Below are 20,345 nucleotides of genomic sequence, written 5' to 3'. Positions count from 1 at the left end.
ATCATAAAAAAAACATAAAACCATCAATAAGGTAAAAAACAACAACAATCGAATGCACACAAATTACAGAACAGCAACAAGAGAAGCGTAAAACCTGGTGGTTATATGAGCTGCTTCATACAAACAAATATGTCCAGTGGTCAGACAAGAAAGTGAGTCTTGTAAAAAGTCCCCTCTTTCTGTGTCCTTGACTTCATCTGTCAAATTCTCACGCTTTATTCCAGAAGGTGGCAGTATGATCCCATCTACAGCTGAAGAAGCAGCTGAAGGTGAACACTTCAAAATGTTTTTTTCTCCAAACATTGTGAAACATGCTTTCTGGCAGATTTCCCACTTACAGTACAATCATTAACACATCTTATGATTCAAACTATAGACCCCCCCAGTCACCTTTTCGCAATTGGTACTGATGATTCATGCAGTGAGTCACCCAATTACAGTATGTGATGAGTCATGAAGTCAACAATTTAGACTACAGGAAGCAGGAAATGGTTGTTCAAATTAGGAAATGCAGCTGAGTGATTGGGACTCAAACATAGCTTCAGGCATATTTAGCAGCAGGATAATGGATTTTTGAAAAAAAACAAAAAAAAAAACTGTAGCATCCATGAAGTCTACAACTTCCTGCCAATGATATCTTACATCTTCATCAAACAGTGAAGATACAACACAAAAGGTCAAGCTCATTTACTGGCCCTGCTTTCCGTCTCTCCCACATAGAAAGCGTCACCTGGCCAGGTACAGAGTGAGAAGGCCTGCAGGTCTTTCTGGTGCATGTCCCCCCCCCCCTCCCCTCTGTTTTTTTAGACAACCCGACCGTGCAGAGCCAAGCAGCATAAGAAGAGATGAATGAATTTGTTTGTCTGGAAAGGTGAGCTGCTATAGAAGCACTCAATAATTCAGTGTTTGTAACAGACGGTGCATCAGTGGGTGAACACGCGCATGCTACGGCTGATTGATAGTCCCTGCCAAAACAAAAAACTGAACCCCATTATTCATATCGTAATAGGATCTGTGGAAACTCTGCAGCCCATTGTCTCCGTGGTCCCAACTGTAACAATGTGTCACCTGAAGGTACAACTATGAATTTTTGACCGTGGGTTCATGTGCTGCTGCTGATATTTGACTTCGCAAACGATGATGGTTTCAGGACTTTTTTTTCTGGACATTTGACTTCTAGACAGCCATAAATAGTGCTTTCCTACTCATTAATTATTTATGGGTGCGTAACCAAGGATGCCAAATTGGCTTCAAGGCTTATTAAACGTACACCTGATGATGTCTGTTTTAAAGGGCAAGGCAGCTATCGCACTAGAGGAACCCTGGCTCACCTGTCAGGGGGACCCAGCTTTTGTTGGAAGTGTTTGCAAACACAAGAGCAAATGACCAAACCCTTTTGACTTTGTGGGGAGACAAATATATATATCTACAAATCATATGATCGGAGATAAAATAAAAAGACCTATTTCTATATTTTTGTGATGTCAGTAACACTTGCGGCATATCAGCCAGAGTAACACTCCTAAATTGAAAGTTGTGGATGCCCTCTCACCCTTTCTCCAGTTTATATTGCTGCAATTGAACTGTGCTCTCTCACCTGCCACAACACTGGGAAAGAGAGCAAAAAGCAAACACACACCTTATAAAGTGCATGTGCACACACACAAATGCATGCACAGACTCACACACGCACGCACACCGAAGCATATCTCATTACCATCCTCCTGATAGTGCAGCCAGTGGGTGTTGCAAGAGGAGGAGGGAAGGAAAGCAAGACAGCGAGCCTCAGAGAGGGAGAGAGAGGACGAGGACAGGCAGAGAGCCAGAGCCAGCGTTATAGAGAGGGAGAGCACAAACACTCAACAAGATAATAGGAGATACGTGTGGGAACGACAACACACTGGATAGAGACAGAGCAGGGTGTGTAAAAGGAAGTCCGAGCCTGTGGGTCTGTATCTGTGTGTGTGTGTGTGGGTGTGTGTGTGTGTGTGTGTGTGAGCTTGTGTTTCCACGGTTTCCCTGAGGCCGTGGCAGCCATGGCGTCAGAGCCCAGCACCCAGTCCAGGGTGATGTTCCAGGCAGCGGACAAAACAGAGGAGCCGGCGCACCGCAAGCTGGGCAAGCTGACAGTCAAATACAACCGCAAGGACCTGCAGAGGAGGCTGGATATCGAGGAGTGGATCGACGGGCAGCTGCACCTGCTGTTTGACTGTGAGGTAGGGTAGGGCTGGCTCACACAGACACACACTCAGGGCGCACATCGTGTTGGGTGCTTGAGGATAAGGTGAGGGAAATGAGCAAGGGGGGCACTGAGCTGCTCATGAGGGCCTGTGGTGGGCTATCCATCATGTATGAGAGATTACAGCCACCTAAAAAAGGAGTGGGAGGCATTAGCTTTGCTTAATAGCGGCAATTTTTGGCACTCAAACCCTCATGTGCCATCAACCTGACTGCTGTATCAGCTGTGCGGTGTGCTCTGCGCTCTTCTACCATAGCGATAAGATTTTTATTCCAATATATGTCAACCTTGACAATGCAACACCTAGATCACTTTAAACATGGTTGCCATATATTTGTGATTTAGATGTTCAGAAGTTGCTTTTTCCACAGTGTGAAGTAGAATAGATTAAAGGATCAGTGACATCAGAAGCAAACAATATTGAGGAGCAACAGAGTAAAAGCACCACAACAATATCCCTGTGACTCTGTGATAAAGTAATAATAAAGTGCCGCAGAAAGCATGCATACAAAAATTAAAGCCAAGGGTATTTGTATTTTGAAATGCACTCCAAATGTTGCAGTTTTTATGTTCTGCTATTATGGTGAGATCCAGGACATTATGTCATCATTTTAGTGTCTGTGTATGTCCTGTCTCTGTTTGTAGACACATTTTCAATAGCTATATGCACGATAGAAACTACATACATGAATCGGCCCTATATGGATGATGATTAATGATGACAATGATTAGACATTGGGGACACTTTGCAGGCTTTTTTTCCCCAAAAGCATTCAAGATATGCAGCTTATATTAAGACAGTGCATGTGTTATGTAAAAACAACATATTTAATGTGGAAATGTGTGCTCATTATTTCAGTAGTGTGCTTAATCAATGGCCTCATTGCATAGATGGTGTTGAATATTTGCAGGGGATTATGTGGCGACATCAGCCAGCTCTCTCTCACACACACACACACACAGCAACCTTCAGAACTGCTCCTGTACGGTGGGATGCAATCCAATTATGTCAGAGGCTCCATATTGATTTGCTTGGCATCCTCTAAGGGGAAACCATGGCAACAGATGTCTCATCGCCCACATGAGGCAGCATAGCATGGTGGAATTAGGGGTGTCTCTTGAGGAGCATGAGCTTCCTCATGACAATGCAGATCTGATGACAAAACTGCCTCCGTTTCATGCCAGAGACGACAGAGACAAACTGTTTCTTGTTTGATTCTTGAACCACACAGAGACCCCCTTGGCTGCAGACGATGATCTGTAGCCACCTCTCTGCTGGCATCCCTTTACACTGGAGACCTTTGCATATAGCATAATACGAATGCTGCAGAATGTGACCCTGCATCCACATCCATCTGACTGGCTGGCTGACATGGAAGTTTACGGCAAATCTATGTGATAGACAATCATCCTCTCCAGTTATCTCTTTTTCTAGACCAGTAGATTATAAAGGTTAAGCCTGGCTGGGCAAATTTGAATACACTTTATTTGCATCTGACTGCTAGGCATGTTTAAATATTGTGCAACAATATTTCTCATCCCAAAACTTACTTCATGAGCTTTATCCCAATTACATCCCAAGCCTTCTTCCCTGTGGTAATATATGATAATATGCTTGTAAAGCAGAGGGTGGAATAAATTACATTAGTTGAAACCAGGACATGTGAAAACAGGTCTGAAGTCTTTCTTCGTGTACTCTTTTGATCTTGTCCCAGAAACAGACTTTAATTATTTCACATGATTTGCAGTAATTGGCCTTTCATGTTCTGGTTCTAACATAATCTAATATAAGGATAAATGCTCCGCACAGATAGTGCATGTGCCCTAATCAGCTGAATGATTGGATCTCAGTGTGATTGATGAGACAATGAAAGATACAAATGCCTTTGATTCCATCATGATAGTGGTTGACGTCTTGAATTTGAGTAAAGAGAAGTTCCTCTTCTATACAACTTTCCCCAATTATAGTCTACATCCTCGCTATACGTAGATGAGTGCTTTGCCTTGTAGTTAGATAGACTGGATATTTGCATAAGCCACTTGAATGGAATCAGTTGTGGCTCGTCCATGTGCGCTGGCTAGTGTCATGAATTTTGCATGGGCTCAGGGGAAGGTAACTCTGTTGCTCCTCAGAGTCTTCCGCGTGGAAGCATTTACCATCAGTCCCCTGTGTCACAACCTAAATAATTTAGCCGCATCTCTAATTCACACAAGTGCTGCCTCGGTCTGGAGTGGCCCCCTTCGTTTTCTAACTTCACACCTTTTGAGAAATAATAAACTAAAAAAGAGGTGTGACAAACAGCTCTCACTTAGACTTGAAAATGTTGAGCAATGTTTGTGCTTGTGTGTGTGTTTTTGTAACCCAGATCAGTGTTTTCCTGTGTCATGACTCAGTCTGTGAGGTTAATGGATATTTTGATCTGTGTGCAGCTCGTGGCTCTGCCCGGAAAAAGGAAGGGTCTGATAAGTTAAACATGCACAGGCATCTTCTCCAAAACAGCTAGATTTCCTGGGCATGGTTTCCTTAACATTATCATCCCAAACACAGATGTTTGTGTAATGGAACCACAGATGTTTTTTTTTTTTTAGTGTTTTCCAACGCCATAGGTCAGTGCATATCCTTTCATAACACTGCCATGTAATGAACATGTAGAAAACTACAGGACTCTAGCTGTAAACAACATTTAAACAAATAGTTCAATATTTTGAGAAATTCATTCATTCGCTCTCTGGATGAAAATTTTGAGAGAACATCACAGACTCTCATATCTGTCCGTTGAATATGAAGCTACATCCAGCTGGTTCGCTTAGCTTAGAGCATGTTCAGTTGTCTTCCAAAGTGGAAATGTGGTCAGCTGGAAGTGATAGAGTGAAGATGAACGTGTCACCACGATCACTTCGGGACAAAAAAGGATAAAAACATTGAAATGATCATGCTTGCTATATGCCACTGAAATTTGAGTTCCAAACCAAAGAAGTCATGACAGGAAAAACCAGGTGACCTCATGATAATGATGAAACATTCCTGATTCTGAATCCTAAATTCTAGTGGAGGTCATCTTATCTCCACAAAATCCAACTGCTTATCCAGAATGCATCTGTATTGCCCTTCTGAAACTGCAATCCCACGGGAACCATTTTCATGTTCATAAATTCCAATATTAGTGCCAACATTTACTTTAGCTTCAGTCCATTGCTTTTAACCTTAAAAAAGTGCTACTGAGAGATTTCTGCCCAGAGGCCTCATTAAAATGCAATTTTCCTCCGACTGTGAAGGTAACTCTCAACAAGCTAAAGAATGCGACTGCGTACACAATATGAAATTGTGAAAAGTTAGTAGAAGGGTCATGGTATTTCATCATGATAAATGCACATGTTCCTCTTACTGGTATTCAGTGGTGCTCATGGCCCTGCAGTCAAAAAGGACCAGTTCAGAATTATATATGGTATATACATTCATCGCTTGCGCTTTACTTTGGTAGGTTTCATTTTCACATTAATCCTTGACTCAAGATAGTCATTTAAAGCAATTAATGTGAATATATTATTAATCCTTGTTCAGTGCAAATAAGTACTTCTAAAAATCAATCAAAACTAACATCTATTATAACAAATTTGGTTATCCCTAACACGGATAGAGAATATACCTAATTATACTGAATAAAAACAACATTCATTATATGGGCTGCTCTAGCGTCATGTTAGCTCCGGACTACCAGAGTGTAGATGTCAAGCTAAAGCTGCAAGTTAAGGAAAAAACTAAAACATTGGATTGCTGAAAAAATCGGACCCATACAACATGAGCAGAGACAAGGCAATGATGAAAAGAAATCTGAACTATTTTATTTACATTTACCAAACTGTTTAAGTGTTTGGCCTTACCATCACAAACATCCCCAGCCTAACACAGTAAACCTGGTAAAGCAAAGCCCAAACAATACAGAAATGTACAGCATGGACAAAAAAAAAAAAAAGCATCCAGGCCTGCGTGTGTCATGCAGACATCAGCAGAATCACACAGGGTCCAAACTGGAAGCATGTATCAATTAGAGCGGGGCACAGGGGATTCTGAAGGTGGGCCCATCTATTCCTCTACTCAGCACTTCCACATTGATTAGCTCTCTCCTCATCCAGAAAGCTGTACGAGCCCCATCCTCACAAGCCATGAAAACTCTCCAACCGGAAAATATCCCTCTTAAAAGTAGGCCCCACTTGTCAAAATTGAGTGTCCACCTGCTGACTCTAGATATCTTGGCGTTCACGATTCCTCCAGTGAGCACTGTTCTTTCCCTCTGAAAATGTAGTTAAACGGTGAGGATAAGAGCTTGTGATAAAATGTGATTACTTTGCTATATTTGCTTTTCATAACTGGTGACTTTGTGCCCTTTTTTTTTAACAATCTCTCCATGAGGTTGGCATTGATCTTTCTCTGTGCTGCCAACCATTGTTTAGTTAAGGCTAACATTTTAGAAAAAGGGGTTTGAATGGATTTAGTTAGACCTCAAGTTAATACATTACAGTGTACGCTGCCCATCGGTTGGTATTTTAACTCACACTGTGTGACAACCTAGCTGAAATTAATATATTCTTTTGGAGAACATTTAAACTGGAAATAATCTCTCACTAACGGCTGAGATAAATGCTTGCTGGGAAACCATCCATAAAATCGGGCGGTGTCATGTTGCAAGTATAGCCCCCCGGAGCCTTTTTGCCTTCATGCCTCAGTGCTCTTCAGCACATCATCAATCCTATCATTGTTATGAGAAATTATTATGGAAGAAAAGTGTTTATTCCTATTGCAACAACACAGACAACATTAACTTGGGCGATCCTCTTCCTATAAAAGTATGGTGCCAACTCTTGAAAACCGACAATACAACAACTTATATAAAATCCTTGCCACGTTGCATCACATCTTACACTTTATTTTCCTTCTGGATGACTCTGCTCAGTGGTGTGGTTAGTCCTACCACTGCCAGTGAAAGGATGGCAAGAGGCCCACATTATACAGCGTTAGCAAGAGCTTTTGTAGCATGCAGAAATACAAGTGTGGGCAATATAGCGAGAGGGGAATACTGCCTTTAACATTTGTTTCTCTCTGCTTTCACAGGAGGAAGAGATTCCAGAGTTAGAGATTGACATCGACGAGCTCCTGGAGCTGACAGGCGAGGGACAGAGAACCCGTCTGCAGGTAAGATTGTGCAAATGAATGTAAAAACAATGACATGTTTAGCCACTATTCACATTGCATCCATAGTTATTTCTATATTCAATAATTTATTGCTCCATGGAAATGGTACCTAGAACTGCAGTTCTACAATCCGAGTCCCAGGAATCCAACAATCAGACCAACGAGTTTGAACATTTCAACACCTTGATACCTGGGTACATACCTAACTATTTACAATGTGGGGTAATAGCTTAACAAGCACTTGACCCTTGCAGAAACCCAATGTTGCAATGTTTGCACTGAAAAAGTAATGGCCAATGTTGTTACTGAGCCTGTATGTTTCTTTTCTTTGTTAGGAGCTGTTGCACGAATGCGGAAAGCCAAAAGAGGTGAGACAAAAAATAACTTACACAAAACCAAACACAAGCATATAAAGATTTCAACAAGAACTGTATTGCTTGTTTACTGTTACTGTTGCAGTGTCTAGTCTGTAATAGTTACTCCATCTTCCCTTTAGGATTTTGTCAACGGGCTGCTCTACAGGATAAAGGGTCTACGCAAAATGTCAGGTCCCTTGAAGAAATGATTATAGGTCAAATAAAGAAATGAGACAATGTGGAGCCTCTTATCTTCCCATCTCCCATGCATTAAGTGTAACATGTGAGTGGGACTCTTCCTGCCGTCTGCCCCCCCTTCTTGGGGCGGCAACAGTCTTAACACCAGAGCAGTCGGCTTTTGAATGGATTTTTTAAATTATTTCACTTTAAACCGACCGACTGCTGTAACATTTTGTCTCCCATAAACATACCAATAGCGCACATGTGATAAAAGTTGTACTCAGACGGACTGCTTTTTTTGTGTAAGACTGTACATTTTCGGTTGCCCATTTATGTACATAAATATTTTTGTTCTGATAACAGCGTTGTACGTCAAAATAAAATGGAACATTTTCAAGAGAAGGCTGTTGATGACGTCTGATCCTGACAAAGTGAGCGATCAAGTCTGGTATCATCAGGTATTATTCATTCCACACATACAAATAAATATTGACATGTCCATTACACCCATCAATTTAAAGTACCAATTAAACTGTTGGTGTAGTTGCTCTTTATTACTGCTCTAAAACCCTTATTTGCCTTTAAAGAAATGATTATGTCCTGTCCAGAGACAATTGTAAGACTTAACTGGGAGCGCGGCTTTCAACATGTCATTCCCAGAACACAAGTTTCCATTTTCTGGCGTAAATCTTTCAACAGAGGGATGGAAACAAAGGAGACGTTGACATGTCAAATCTAGGAGTAAACACAGTGAAATCAGTGGCAGGAAGGTCCATTAAGTATGCATCCATTATCCTCATCCATTTCCTGTCTGTGGTGCGTGTATGACATGGCCAAACACAGTAACAGCCTCCATGCAAACCTTAATGGAGCAAGCCCCCAGAGGAAAAGTGTAATTACGGTTTCTCCTCAGTTAGCTTGACAGTAATGCACACTGATGAAACTGCACTCCGGCCTTCTCTCGGTCATACGCAGAGGGTCTTTCGGCTGAGGGCTCCATTACAGTAATTTGCTTGGTTCCCCCCCCCACTCTTGCTTCTCTGACACAGAAGCCATCTATAGTGTAAGACTGCACTTCTAACAGGGCCTGCCAGCCTGGGACATTTTTGTCAATTGATGATATCAGTGATTCGGTGTTAAAAATGTAGCTACAAAAATGTGACATAACCAATAAAACGTTTGTGTATCCTTTATATTGGAATTGTACACAAGGACAAGAAAGGCAACAATCATGTCACACTTGCAGCCAGACGTAGATTACATGAGTGACTGCAGTGCCTGCCAAAGAAAACAAAGAGCTCAGTAATCCTTTTATACTGACTCCTCTGTACTTGATCAGTCCAGAGCTGACGGTAGTCTGGGGTTGTACATCGTACCAGATGAGCTCGTGGTGTGGCTGCTTTCTGTGTGTGCACAGTGCGTCTAAGATGAGCCTTTTGTTGCCTTTGGAAAGTAGAACAAGTGATAATAGAAAACACTTAAAAGCTTCTTATTCGTTTAAACAGTTTGTATGCAGAAGCTGTGCAATTTTACTAAAATACCAGAAAAAAAGAGCTGTTTTTATTTTATATTATACATATTGCATTACTTTAAAATGTATGTCTATTTGTAGGCTTTGCTTAGCTATAAATATTACCCATTGTTTTTGTCTATCCCTGTTAACAATTACAGAAAGAAGATGCTGCTTTTCCTGGGGTGTACGCAGACACATGTTTATAGCCACTTTGGGCAGATTACATTTACATTACAGTCATTTAGCAGACGCTTTTATCCAGAGCGACTTATAATTCAGATTCTATCACACCGTAGGCACAGCTACGGGAGCAATTTTTTGGGGGTTAAGTGTCTTGCTCAAGGACACATCGACATGCGACTAGCAGAGCCGGGGATCGAACCGCCAATCCTTCAATTGAAAGACGGCCCTGCTCTCCCACTCACCCACGGTGGATAAAACAAGTTGAGGTTAAAATGAGGGGTCCTGGACTGTTTCGATAATAGGTAGTGTTTAAATCTTCTATGATACTATTTTATTAACAATAATAGGTCACTTAAGTCTAAAGCACAAGTCTAACAGTGATGACTGACCAGAGCCTGATATGGCAAACACCAACAGCACATCTCACTATCAAGTCTTCCTCTTCTTCTTTGGCGCAGTGTAGTTAGTGGTGCGGTGCTCCTTCCTGTCATATTTATCATGGCCTTCCCTGGGGAGATAATGGAAAGTAGATTGATAATTCATCACAATAAATACTTTATATCCATGCTGCTCAACAATATGGCAACAGCCTGGCTAGAATATATCTGGGTCATGGTATAAATTCCAAATCATAGCCATCTTTCTTGGGCATCAGAGCAAAGATTTCCATGCAAAGCTTTACTACGAGGCCAAAACCAGAATTCCTATTGCGCTTCTTATAATGAATGTCTGTTAAGCTATACCTGAAGCAGCGGTTGCAGTATAGGTCTCCATCACAGGTCTGACAGCGAATAGTGGCATCATGGTCACAGATGCAGCACCATGGAAGCTCCTCCTCATCACTGTCTGATGGCTGATGTGCAACAGCAGCGGTTAAAATCCTACTCTTGGGTGCTGGAGCCTGGGTCTTTAAAAGAGACATCAGTCAACAAGGGATTAAATGTTATTCCCTCGAATAACTTGAAAATGTTCTGAATTTGTATTTTGGTTGTTGCTTAGTACCGGTTTCTTTGACTGTTTTTTCATTTCTGTGTTCTTTGGTCCACTGTGTTCCAAAGGTATGTTGTAGCCACTTGCCTCTTCCAATGCAGCCTCTTCGGAGAGCTGGAACAAAAATACAGGAATTTCAAAACATGTCCTCCATTTCTCATTAGAAATTATCAAAATGGCATAATAGTAGCCCCTTGTGGCCAAACAAACTGATCCAGATCAATGATATGCACTCAGTAGCAACAAGTTTATCAGCTAAAATGTAATATAATCTACATTACAGAATACAGTTTGCCTTAAGCCCCAGACCTGTTTTAACACTCTCTTCACAGCTTCTTCCTCAGTTTCCTCCTCACTGTCAGGATGCTGAAAGTCCTCCATAGTAACTAGAAGTGACATGAACAACACAATGATGACATACACCCTTCTGTCATCGCCACAATGTTTACAGTTGCAGCTCTTGACATTCCGATGTGAAAGTAAGGATAACCAATAAGGTTAAGAAGGTGGTACACGGAGACCTTTGCGTGTGACGTACCTTTGTCTGGGTCCTGCCCCTTCAGCTGCGCCATCCTCTTGGCCATGTGGAGGATCTGATCCTGGGAATGGCGCTCCTTCCTCAGCTCCTCCATGGCCTCCTCCATGACTCGAGCCTTCTCGGCCTCCAGCTGCTTGTCCCCCTCCTGGTTCTCCTCCAAATTCTCATCCAATGTTCCCCCCTCCCCCTTGTTTAGATCATTCATACGGCCATCTACACCTGCAGGGGGATCAATAGGTCTGAGCATATTTGTAGCTGAAGTCAGCTTTTGGTGTCAGAATGTAGCTGTGATATAATTATTATGACTGTGGGAAACTATTATATGACTGTATCTTTAATTATTTATTGAAAGCGGGAGAAATTGATGAGATGAATAATTACTGCATTCAGTTGATTGCTGGTTGTCTATGGCAACTTCCTCTGACGTCTGAGTAATCAGATCATTGGCTTGTTCAGTCTGAGTCCTGTTATCTGGGGGCTGGTGCACCTGTACAGATGAGCACACAAGCACTTACTGGTAAGCAATCATAGCAAACTATTCAGCATGCGAGTCCCTCCAAATAGCATTCAGTACTTTAAGATGTCCTTGAGCCAAACTGTAAGGCCCGAGATTTTAATAACAAGTTTAGCTCACAGGTGTAGGAGCTTGGGATGGTGGAGTCTGACCCCGTAGAACTGCCAGGCGGTCCTCCATCTCTTCTGTAGAAGGCACTGGCCGGCTGGGAGTTTTCAGAGCAGCAAGGCGCGACTCTAGCTCTTTCTCAGTGGGGACGGACTCTGCAGAAGATGTAAAAACCTTACAACGGATTTTACCAAGACAAAAGATATTATTATGTGTTAGATTCAAGCCAAATGGCAGCTGCTTTAAATAATGTTCAGTACTTGGTGCAGTATCCTCCTTCAGCTTTTGAAGTCTTTCAGCAATAGCTTGATCTTCTTTATTCAGGCCTTTGGTTGGTAGACGGCCTGCTTTACCGTTTCTACTGCCTCCTTGTGCCGGAGGCTGTGTCGACTGTCCCTGCTGTTTGGCCTCAAGTGCAGCAACCCGTCTGTGGAAGAAACAGGAAAGTTTGAATATCATGAAACTGCTGTTGACAAAGTGGCATCTTTCCTAAATTTGATCCTCTACTAACTTTTTGTAATTTTCGGGAGGAGACCATTTTCCTGCACTGTTTGGAGATTCTCCGCTAAAAATTGAAGACATGACAATGAGACACAGCGTTTACTTATACTAAATTGTATATATATATGTATATTCACAGTCATGTCATAATGCACGGTTTGACCTTTACCTTGTCAGATTACCGTGGCACTGTTTACAGACCTTCTGCTGTGTGTTGCCACAGCGAGGCACCACAGCACTGAAAGTCAAACAGCTGGAGCAGAAGGAGCGGCCGCAGCTCTTACAGCCCAGCTGTGAGGATATTGAAACGTAAATTAGACTGTTTACTTTCCTTACTATGTTTAAGATGTACAACTATGGATACGTATTAATATGCTATGCTAATAATATAAACCAGGAATGTCTTACCTCCTTCTTGAATAGACTGAACTTTGATGCACAACAATAACAACGGTTGTTCATGCCGACACGTGTGGATAATCATGAGACAGGCTGTTTAAAGTTGGCTGATATTTCTCTAGCTGGTAAATATGTGAAGAAAACGGACTCTATTAACAATACGTTCCGAGCTAGCTACCCATTTGCAACCTTTCAACGTTGCTGTAATCAAAACAGGAACAATTCCGGAAGAGGTGATGTGACGTTGAATTGCATTTTCCGGTTTCTGGTTCCTCCAATCAGCTTCCTCCAAAGTGGCTCGCGGTCCTTGTTTGAAACACAGAACCAACGACTGACCAGTGTTCCTGTTACAACGATATAACGTTAGCTGTAACGTATATAACCTGGAAAGAGACAGAGGAGGACTGTAATCGGTATGAAAAGCCACTACTTTGTAGATCATATGTTTTGCATTTATATTTGAATGGTAAATGTTGCTGATAGCGCGAACGACGACAAAAACAATCGAGCTAAAGCTAATGTTAGCTAGACAGCTAACGTGTTAGCGCGACAGCTAACGTGTTAGTGCCCCCCCCCCTCGTCATGCACTCAACGTTAGAAAACGAACCTCACAAACGAGTAAATTATCTAACGTTAGGGCACTGGAAATGTCAGTTATACCATTTTGCTAACGGCACTCTAGCTACTCGTTAACGTTAAGATGTCAAATTATATTCATAACGTTGTATGATGTAGGATCATAGTCGCGTATTGTTATATTATTTACGTTACTTACATCTCCTTTACGGCAGTAGTCAATCGCTCCTGTGATATGATTCACGTGTTTTGAATTATTTTATCAGTTTGAACACTCGTGTACCAACTTACGCCCTCAATGGTGATAAGAAGTATTATTATATTGAGCTTAATAATTTATAATATAACATACTATTTATATGGGACACTTCAGACATCAACATGTATTACACAGGTTTATATCCACAATTGAGCTACACGTCAAAGGACAGGACTACAATACATTTTCTAAAAATAACGTTAGTAAAACTCTATTTGAATAGTTATGCTATACTTCATAAGCCTTTGAATCTATTGGGAGGCTACAACAAGGTCTAATGGGATAATGTGTAAAACAATTTAGAGCTGTGACTAACGATCATGTTATTTATCAGTTAATCTGTAAATTATGTTCTAGATTATATTGATTAGTTCATATTAGGAAATGGCAGAAAACAGTAATAGAAAGCCCAAGGTGACCTCTTCAAATGTCTTTTTTTGTCCAACCAACATTCCAAAATCCCAAAATATACAGTTTACAATTCTATAAAACTGTAAATGTTTACATTGGAAAGGTTGGAACCGTAGATTGTTTAGCATCTTTCCTTGATAAATGGCTTAAATGATAAATCTTTCATCAAAATTGTAAGTAGGAGCAAATAAACCTTCAGTGAAAAAGATAATCAGTCTAAACCAGAGCAGGTGCAAGAAGAGAGATTTACATATTAGTGTTATTCTCTGCAGAAAAAACTATTATGGAGAATTTGGGCATTAATTCTGCTAACTCTCACAGCTGTCTACCATTTAGGCTAACTGCCTAGTTATAGAGTATGCATATTTGACAGACGTCAACATTTTTTTTATGAGACTACGTTGCCTAATGGACAAGGCATCTGACTTCAGATCAGGAGGTTGGGGGTTTGAAAGCTCCAGCTTGATTTGCAGAAACTTTGTTAAAGCATGTTTTCTGCCAACTTGAGCCCTACAATGGTGTACGTTTTAATAAATAATAGCATTTTGAGTAACTGATACGGTTGTGTCTGTAGGCATCCAGTTGTTTTAATTCCCACCATGGCAGAAGGAGGAGATGTGGAATGGGAGCTAAGCAAAGAAAACATCCAGCCACTGCGGCGGGGCAGAGCCATATCAGCCTTACATCAGGCGCTCAGTCAACAACAGGATGGACTGAGCTCTGCCATCAACCAGCAGAGACAGTATGGATAATCTATTAAAATGTGCCCCGATTGGGTGAAAGCAATTTCTGTTAAACTCTTTTTCCCAGCAGTTTTCTCATGATGATGGAGGTTTCTGGCTTTCTGTTTCTCCAGGGCCTTTGAGTCTGAACTGCGAATGTATGATGGCGATGATCCACTAGATGTTTGGGATCGGTAAGTCAAATATGTAAACAGTAAAGTGTATTCACATGCGTTGCTCTTAAATCTGAGATTTTTAATCCTCACATGGTTCTGTCTTTTACAGGTATATTAAGTGGACAGAGCAAACCTTCCCTCAGGGAGGAAAGGAGAGCAACCTCACCACGCTATTGGAACGGGCCGTGACCAGATTCACAGAGGAAAATAAATATCACGAAGACCCTCGCTATGTTGAACTCTGGATCAAATTTGTACGTTCAATATTTAAAGACTAGGTTTGCTACTTTGACAAACTGATGCAGCAGTAATAACTTTTGCTATACGTGTGTACTGTGTGCCATTAGGCGGAGAACTGCCCGGAGCCCTTGGACACATACAGGTACATGCAGGCTCAGGGAATAGGAGTGACACAGGCATCCCTCTACATCGCTTGGTCTGAAGAACATGAGAATCAGGGCAACTGTCGCAAAGCAGATCTGGTCTACCAGGAGGGATTCAAGAAGTGTGCGGAGCCGCATGATAAGCTCCTGCAGTTTCATAAGTACGAATGCATCCAGTAAAGTTTGAGATATAGATAGAAAATGCAGTATATCGGCACAATCACAGTCTTCTGTATTGTTATTCTCAGGGCTTTGCAGGCACGTGTGTCCCGACAGGTAATGATGAATGTGGAGGAGGACGACAGCGATGAGCCGAAACAACAGGAGAGAAATTCTCTAGCCGAACTCAAACGCAGAGGGAAGAAAAAGGCCCCCATAAACAGAGTTGGGTCTTCAATCAGAAGTAAGCATGTGGATAAACTGCAAATATCAGCGTCGTCTTTATTTAAATTAAATCATTTTAACGTCTGGTGTGTTTTGTAAACAGGTATTTCTGGAGGCCTGCAGTCAATTGGTGCCCCTGTCCTTGGCAATACTTCAAACAGTCGGTTGGTGGTCTTTGATGAGAACAGGACTCAAATTGCTGGCCCTTCAGAGCCTAAGTTGGAGTCTTGGGCGGCCCCTCCCACTTCCAGGGCAAAGGAGAACGAGCAGAATCCGGAAAAATGGTCTGATGTCAAGGTACGAGACAAGCATGTGTTCTGTTAGTTGGTTTAAATGTGTGAAGTGTAACCCGCTGATGTTCACTTAATGTGTCTGTACAACAGATCCCCCAGAAATCCAAATTCGGACATGCTGTTATGGCCCCACCGCCTCCAAAACCCGCGTTCCAACCTTTTGTTGAGGAGTCAGACCAGCTGCCAACAATGTGAGTGACAAGAATCTAACTTTTATCTACAGTTTGGATTTGTTGCTTTACTTTGCTGAACATTTCATTTACATCACACATTTGGGGTTCACGATAATAAGAAGCAACATTTTCCTAAAATGAATGACTATCACTGAAATGAATAAATCAACAGTGTTGATCATAAAGTAAAGCACATCCTGTTACAACCTCTCAGTTATTGAAAATCATCAATTTTTTATAAGAAAGTGTTCAGAACATTTTTAATAGGCTATACAATTGGTTAAAAAATAATGAACAGATTATTCAACAGTTAAAAAGTTGTATGTTGAAGCCCTATTCATGACTTATTTCCAACTAAAGTGATCTGAGTTTACCCTCCTCGGGTTATGCGAGTAAGATTTCTTTGATATGATTTGGCATCTTCCTTCTCCCACCTCAGGACTCCTTGTAAGATAAACCCGGCAGTGAACACAGTTTTGTCAGCACGTAAACCCTGCAGAGAGGAAACTCCTCTAAAGAGACTACAGGAGCACCATCAGCAACAGAAGGAAGCAGAATGGGGAAAACTGCAGGAGCAGAGCATGTACTGTAAAGAGCTGCTGTTCAGCGGCGCCACTGAATTCAGCTTAGAGGAGCTGCGCGCTGAACGCTACTTTAAAAAGGTGACCCAAGAAGCCGGAGGTCAGAAGGATCCAGCTAGTGCCAGTGCTTCAAACTGACATTTTTACTGCTCTTTTTTTAATGGATTTTTATCATGTAGTTAATGCTATGTATTGTTTATCCTGTTGTGTGTGTGTGTGTATATATATATATATATATATATATATATATATATTGTTCCTAGAGATCTAGTTACTCAGAGAAGTAAAAAGACAAGTTTTTTTGTTTTTGTTTTTTTTAGAAACACTTTGAACTGATGGCTCAGTCATTTAGTTGTGTTGGATTCATTAGAATATGACGGCGGGACCAAATAATGGGACACACTCATTCAATGTAATTGAATCCATTACAAAATACCAAAAACTGCAAAACTGATAACAGCTCGGATATTCTTTTACACAATTTTAACAAAAAAAATTATTTGTTGGATTGTTATACGTCTACTCCTTGTAAATACTAAAGAGATGTGTTCCCCACAGCTCTGCTGCAGACATACTAGTCACACTTATCCCTAATTTCCTGCTTACTCCATTTGTCTATTATTCTGAATTACTTTGTTCTTAAGAGCAGCGTTTGATCTGTCTTGTTCAGTGTTTCTTGAGCAGATGTTTCACTACAATTTGAACACAGTCGAAAGACAGCTTCAGTGAGGTGACTCCTCTGGGTTTAATGTCTCAGTGAAATGTCCCCTCTCGGCCATGTATCATCGGTGTTCAATAAACTTGTTCAAATGTCTAGGGAAGTTTGTTTTTCTTTTACACAGAGGGGGTTTAGTAATGCACTGTCAGCAGGAGACATGCAAGGGAAAGCATGAATTGTTTTCTTGGTAACGGTATTTGGATTACTAATGGGGAGCAACAACAATTTAGTGCTTCCTGTAATCTATTGCAGCAGTTTAAAGAGTCAACACTGGTGGGCATGAATAAAAACAGAAGCAATCTGCGTCAAGATAGTCATAAATGTCATCATTATTGCTACTTATTATAATGAAGTGACTTAATTTAACATCCTCACTGCAGGGTATCCTTGTGTTTTTTAAGAAATCCCGACATCAGGCATAAGATCATGCAAACCAAATGTTAATCATTGTCCAGGAGAGGTTACCCAGAAGCCCGCTGACTAAAATGGTGGGAGTAAACCTAATCTACTGCGATGATGGGGTGTACTTCACACACAGGCAGCTCGCTGGGCAGACTTTGATGAATGGCTAGAAGATAGGTGGTTGGCTCATTAGCAAGTGAAATCCACCCTTTGCAGTTGTGGACAGAGCAGGCCTCGCTTATCCCCAGGAGGTCACTACCCTGATATACTGTGGAGCAGAGTGTTGCTGCTCTTACATGCTCATGGAGCACTGGAGGAACAGACTTTAATCTCATTCTGGAAATATGACACTGCCAGCCAAGATCCCCTCAACTGGTGAGTTCCCAAACTGTCTACTTTAAATTTTGGCTTCGCACCGAGAGCAGCTGAAACTCTGCGATAAATGATACGCAACACGATGCACTCCCATCATAATAACACAGCATAACCACATCATAATGCATCCTCTATGGTTCGCTATTTGGCAGGACTTATTAAAAGCTCATCTCATGAAAGCAAGCAGCCAGTGACTCCGATAGCGTCTCAGACAGAAAATCCATAGCTCTCCCTTACTGCAGTGGACAGATGGTACAAGCAAGCTACCTTTCCTTAATGCGCTTTGGGGAAGAGCTTTTGTCCAGCACTGTTACTTTGACAGACAAGAACACTCATGGCCCACATACACGCTCTGTATGGGCCATGTTTTACAGTCGGAGCTCTTAACCTATTTGCACGGTTTGCCCTTGCATGCACCAGTTCACAGGAAGCTGTCTGCCTAAGCCTCTACTGTACCTCACTTAGGAGTGAGTAGACACTGTGCATGAAGATGAACTGCACTTGGCTCGCCAGGCATGGAGACGGGAGAGCCTCTGAAAGTGCAGCAGCAAATCATGAGACCAATTTATTGAAGAAAAAGCATGGAGGCCAGGAAATGGAAAAAAAGTTATTCATGATGAAAATAACTCATAGTAGCTCATCATTTTTACTTAGTAACCCATAATGCTGACCTAGTATATCAACATTTTTCAAATTCATGATTTACCATCTCAGAATTTTGACTTAGTAGGCCTAAGTCATAATTGTGACGTTTTGTTTATGACTTGCAGTACCATGAGCATTTATGCTTCTATTACGACTTATCTATTTCAGCAAGCAGGAGAATGACGCTGTAGTTGCCTCACTCTTATACAATTAAAATGGATTTATAGGTCATCTGGAAATCTCAATGGATTTTGACAAGAAATTACGTTTGCTTTAACTGTATGAACCCTGATAACCCCTGGTGTAGTCCTTACAGATTCATCCTAAACAATAGAACAAATTGAAATGCAAACAATTAAGGCAGTATCACTTATACACCCCCCCAGGCTTTCATTTTAATGACAATGTGGTTTAAGACTGCTCTTGTCACTGTAAGCCCTTTTTTTGCATCACAAGCTGTTGTTTTCAGGAGATCCTTTGGCAAGGTCATGAAGTCTGACAGTGAAGGTGACAAATACATTTGAATCCAACAGAAATCTTAGTTACCATTAGAATGCCTCTCCATCGAGACGTGCAAACAAAAGAATGATCAAATAATGTGTAATTACAGAGAAAAAATACTATAGAACTCACATATCTCGCGCATGCAAAACAATTATAAATGTATTAATCATTAAGCTTCCTTTGCATGTTTGAGATTATGCTACCTGATTAACAAATGAAAAAGCACAAAAGTCAAACTTTCTTTTGTCTTCAAATCAAAAATACATTTCTTAGCCAATGGTTCAACAGTCCAAGAGGGACAAAAAACATGTTCTTCTTTTTCACAAAATTAACTCTTTGAATAATGTCATTTACTGCACTGTCAGGTTCTGTAAACCAGATTATGGAAGCAGATGTGTTTCATTAATTGACCTTTTGACCCATTCAGTTTCCCTTCATACTGACCAAGCAGATATAGTAAGCGCAAACAGGACTGTTTTTGTGATAACTACCATTTTCTGCATAAAGACACCTATTACAAGATGGCTCTTCTCAGCTCTGAGCTCAAAATAAGTCGTGCAAAGCAGTAAAAAATAGCCAAGCAAAAAAATATCTGTTACAATAATGCTGACAAGTAAGAGTGGAAGAGAGGGAGGGGTCGTGTCTGCTATGCCCCCAACAGGCAAATCTGTCTTTGTCATGCAGATTGGTTCAGTGGAGCCTTTTTTCATTTGAGTTCATTTGATGTGTGAGGAGGAACATCATCATTTAAGCTTGTTATAGTGCCTTTGCAAGCAATTCATCATATCAAAACCTCATGTATATAACATGTATGCACCAAATCTGGCTCACTCTGCGAGCAATTTCTGCATGACTTGACCCTAATACATTTTCCTGCTTTGTGTCTGGTTGTATAAATAATTCAGGAAACGATTGTGGTGAAGAGAGAGGGGAACGCTTCAGTCAAATAATGAGGATGCTAGACTGGGGCAGGGTTATAACTACAGTTTCTTCATACACAATGATTTTTGTGTCACAATGGACTCCAAAGA

General features: G+C 41.2%; 3 protein-coding genes across 3 annotated transcripts; 2 read left to right on the top strand and 1 right to left on the bottom strand.

The window, feature by feature from the left end:
- Positions 1 to 1,794: 1,794 nt before the first annotated feature.
- Positions 1,795 to 8,365, top strand: ppp1r14d (protein phosphatase 1 regulatory inhibitor subunit 14D). Its single transcript, XM_031847847.1, has 4 exons — positions 1,795 to 2,216; positions 7,350 to 7,430; positions 7,766 to 7,798; positions 7,927 to 8,365. The coding sequence occupies exons 1-4, from the start codon at positions 2,037 to 2,039 to the stop codon at positions 7,993 to 7,995; spliced, it is 363 nt and encodes a 120-aa protein (XP_031703707.1). The 5' UTR covers positions 1,795 to 2,036; the 3' UTR covers positions 7,996 to 8,365.
- A 1,460-nt stretch (positions 8,366 to 9,825) lies between these two features.
- On the bottom strand, positions 9,826 to 13,060 carry zfyve19 (zinc finger, FYVE domain containing 19). The gene is made up of 11 exons (XM_031848169.1): positions 12,722 to 13,060; positions 12,483 to 12,604; positions 12,324 to 12,377; positions 12,073 to 12,239; positions 11,825 to 11,967; positions 11,572 to 11,677; positions 11,191 to 11,409; positions 10,962 to 11,038; positions 10,665 to 10,766; positions 10,406 to 10,569; positions 9,826 to 10,170 (listed from the first exon to the last, which is right to left on the bottom strand). The coding sequence occupies exons 1-11, from the start codon at positions 12,773 to 12,775 to the stop codon at positions 10,092 to 10,094; spliced, it is 1,287 nt and encodes a 428-aa protein (XP_031704029.1). The 5' UTR covers positions 12,776 to 13,060; the 3' UTR covers positions 9,826 to 10,091.
- bub1bb (BUB1 mitotic checkpoint serine/threonine kinase Bb) lies at positions 12,766 to 16,879 on the top strand. Its single transcript, XM_031848170.1, has 9 exons — positions 12,766 to 13,125; positions 14,533 to 14,700; positions 14,815 to 14,874; positions 14,966 to 15,110; positions 15,204 to 15,400; positions 15,488 to 15,642; positions 15,727 to 15,920; positions 16,007 to 16,107; positions 16,529 to 16,879. The coding sequence occupies exons 2-9, from the start codon at positions 14,558 to 14,560 to the stop codon at positions 16,806 to 16,808; spliced, it is 1,275 nt and encodes a 424-aa protein (XP_031704030.1). The 5' UTR covers positions 12,766 to 13,125; positions 14,533 to 14,557; the 3' UTR covers positions 16,809 to 16,879.
- The last annotated feature ends 3,466 nt before the right edge of the window (positions 16,880 to 20,345 follow it).

This window comes from Anarrhichthys ocellatus, unplaced genomic scaffold (assembly GCF_004355925.1).
Source record: "Anarrhichthys ocellatus isolate YVR2014 unplaced genomic scaffold, GSC_Weel_1.0 scaffold7, whole genome shotgun sequence".
Classification (NCBI taxonomy): Eukaryota; Metazoa; Chordata; class Actinopteri; order Perciformes; family Anarhichadidae; genus Anarrhichthys; species Anarrhichthys ocellatus.
Note: the sequence above shows the minus strand (reverse complement) of the source record. Positions and strands in the feature narration are given on the sequence as shown.

Coding starts and splice junctions, on each gene's coding strand:
- ppp1r14d (XM_031847847.1), top strand. CDS start 2,037: ATGGCGTCAGAGCCCAGCACCCAGTCCAGGGTGATGTTCCAGGCAGCG. Junction 2,217..7,349: donor ACCTGCTGTTTGACTGTGAG/GTAGGGTAGGGC, acceptor CTGCTTTCACAG/GAGGAAGAGATTCCAGAGTT. Junction 7,799..7,926: donor AATGCGGAAAGCCAAAAGAG/GTGAGACAAAAA, acceptor TCTTCCCTTTAG/GATTTTGTCAACGGGCTGCT.
- zfyve19 (XM_031848169.1), bottom strand. CDS start 12,775: ATGAACAACCGTTGTTATTGTTGTGCATCAAAGTTCAGTCTATTCAAG. Junction 12,378..12,482: donor TGCCACGGTAATCTGACAAG/GTAAAGGTCAAA, acceptor TTCAATTTTTAG/CGGAGAATCTCCAAACAGTG. Junction 12,240..12,323: donor CCTCCCGAAAATTACAAAAA/GTTAGTAGAGGA, acceptor TTTCTTCCACAG/ACGGGTTGCTGCACTTGAGG.
- bub1bb (XM_031848170.1), top strand. CDS start 14,558: ATGGCAGAAGGAGGAGATGTGGAATGGGAGCTAAGCAAAGAAAACATC. Junction 14,701..14,814: donor GCCATCAACCAGCAGAGACA/GTATGGATAATC, acceptor CTGTTTCTCCAG/GGCCTTTGAGTCTGAACTGC. Junction 15,401..15,487: donor AAGCTCCTGCAGTTTCATAA/GTACGAATGCAT, acceptor TGTTATTCTCAG/GGCTTTGCAGGCACGTGTGT.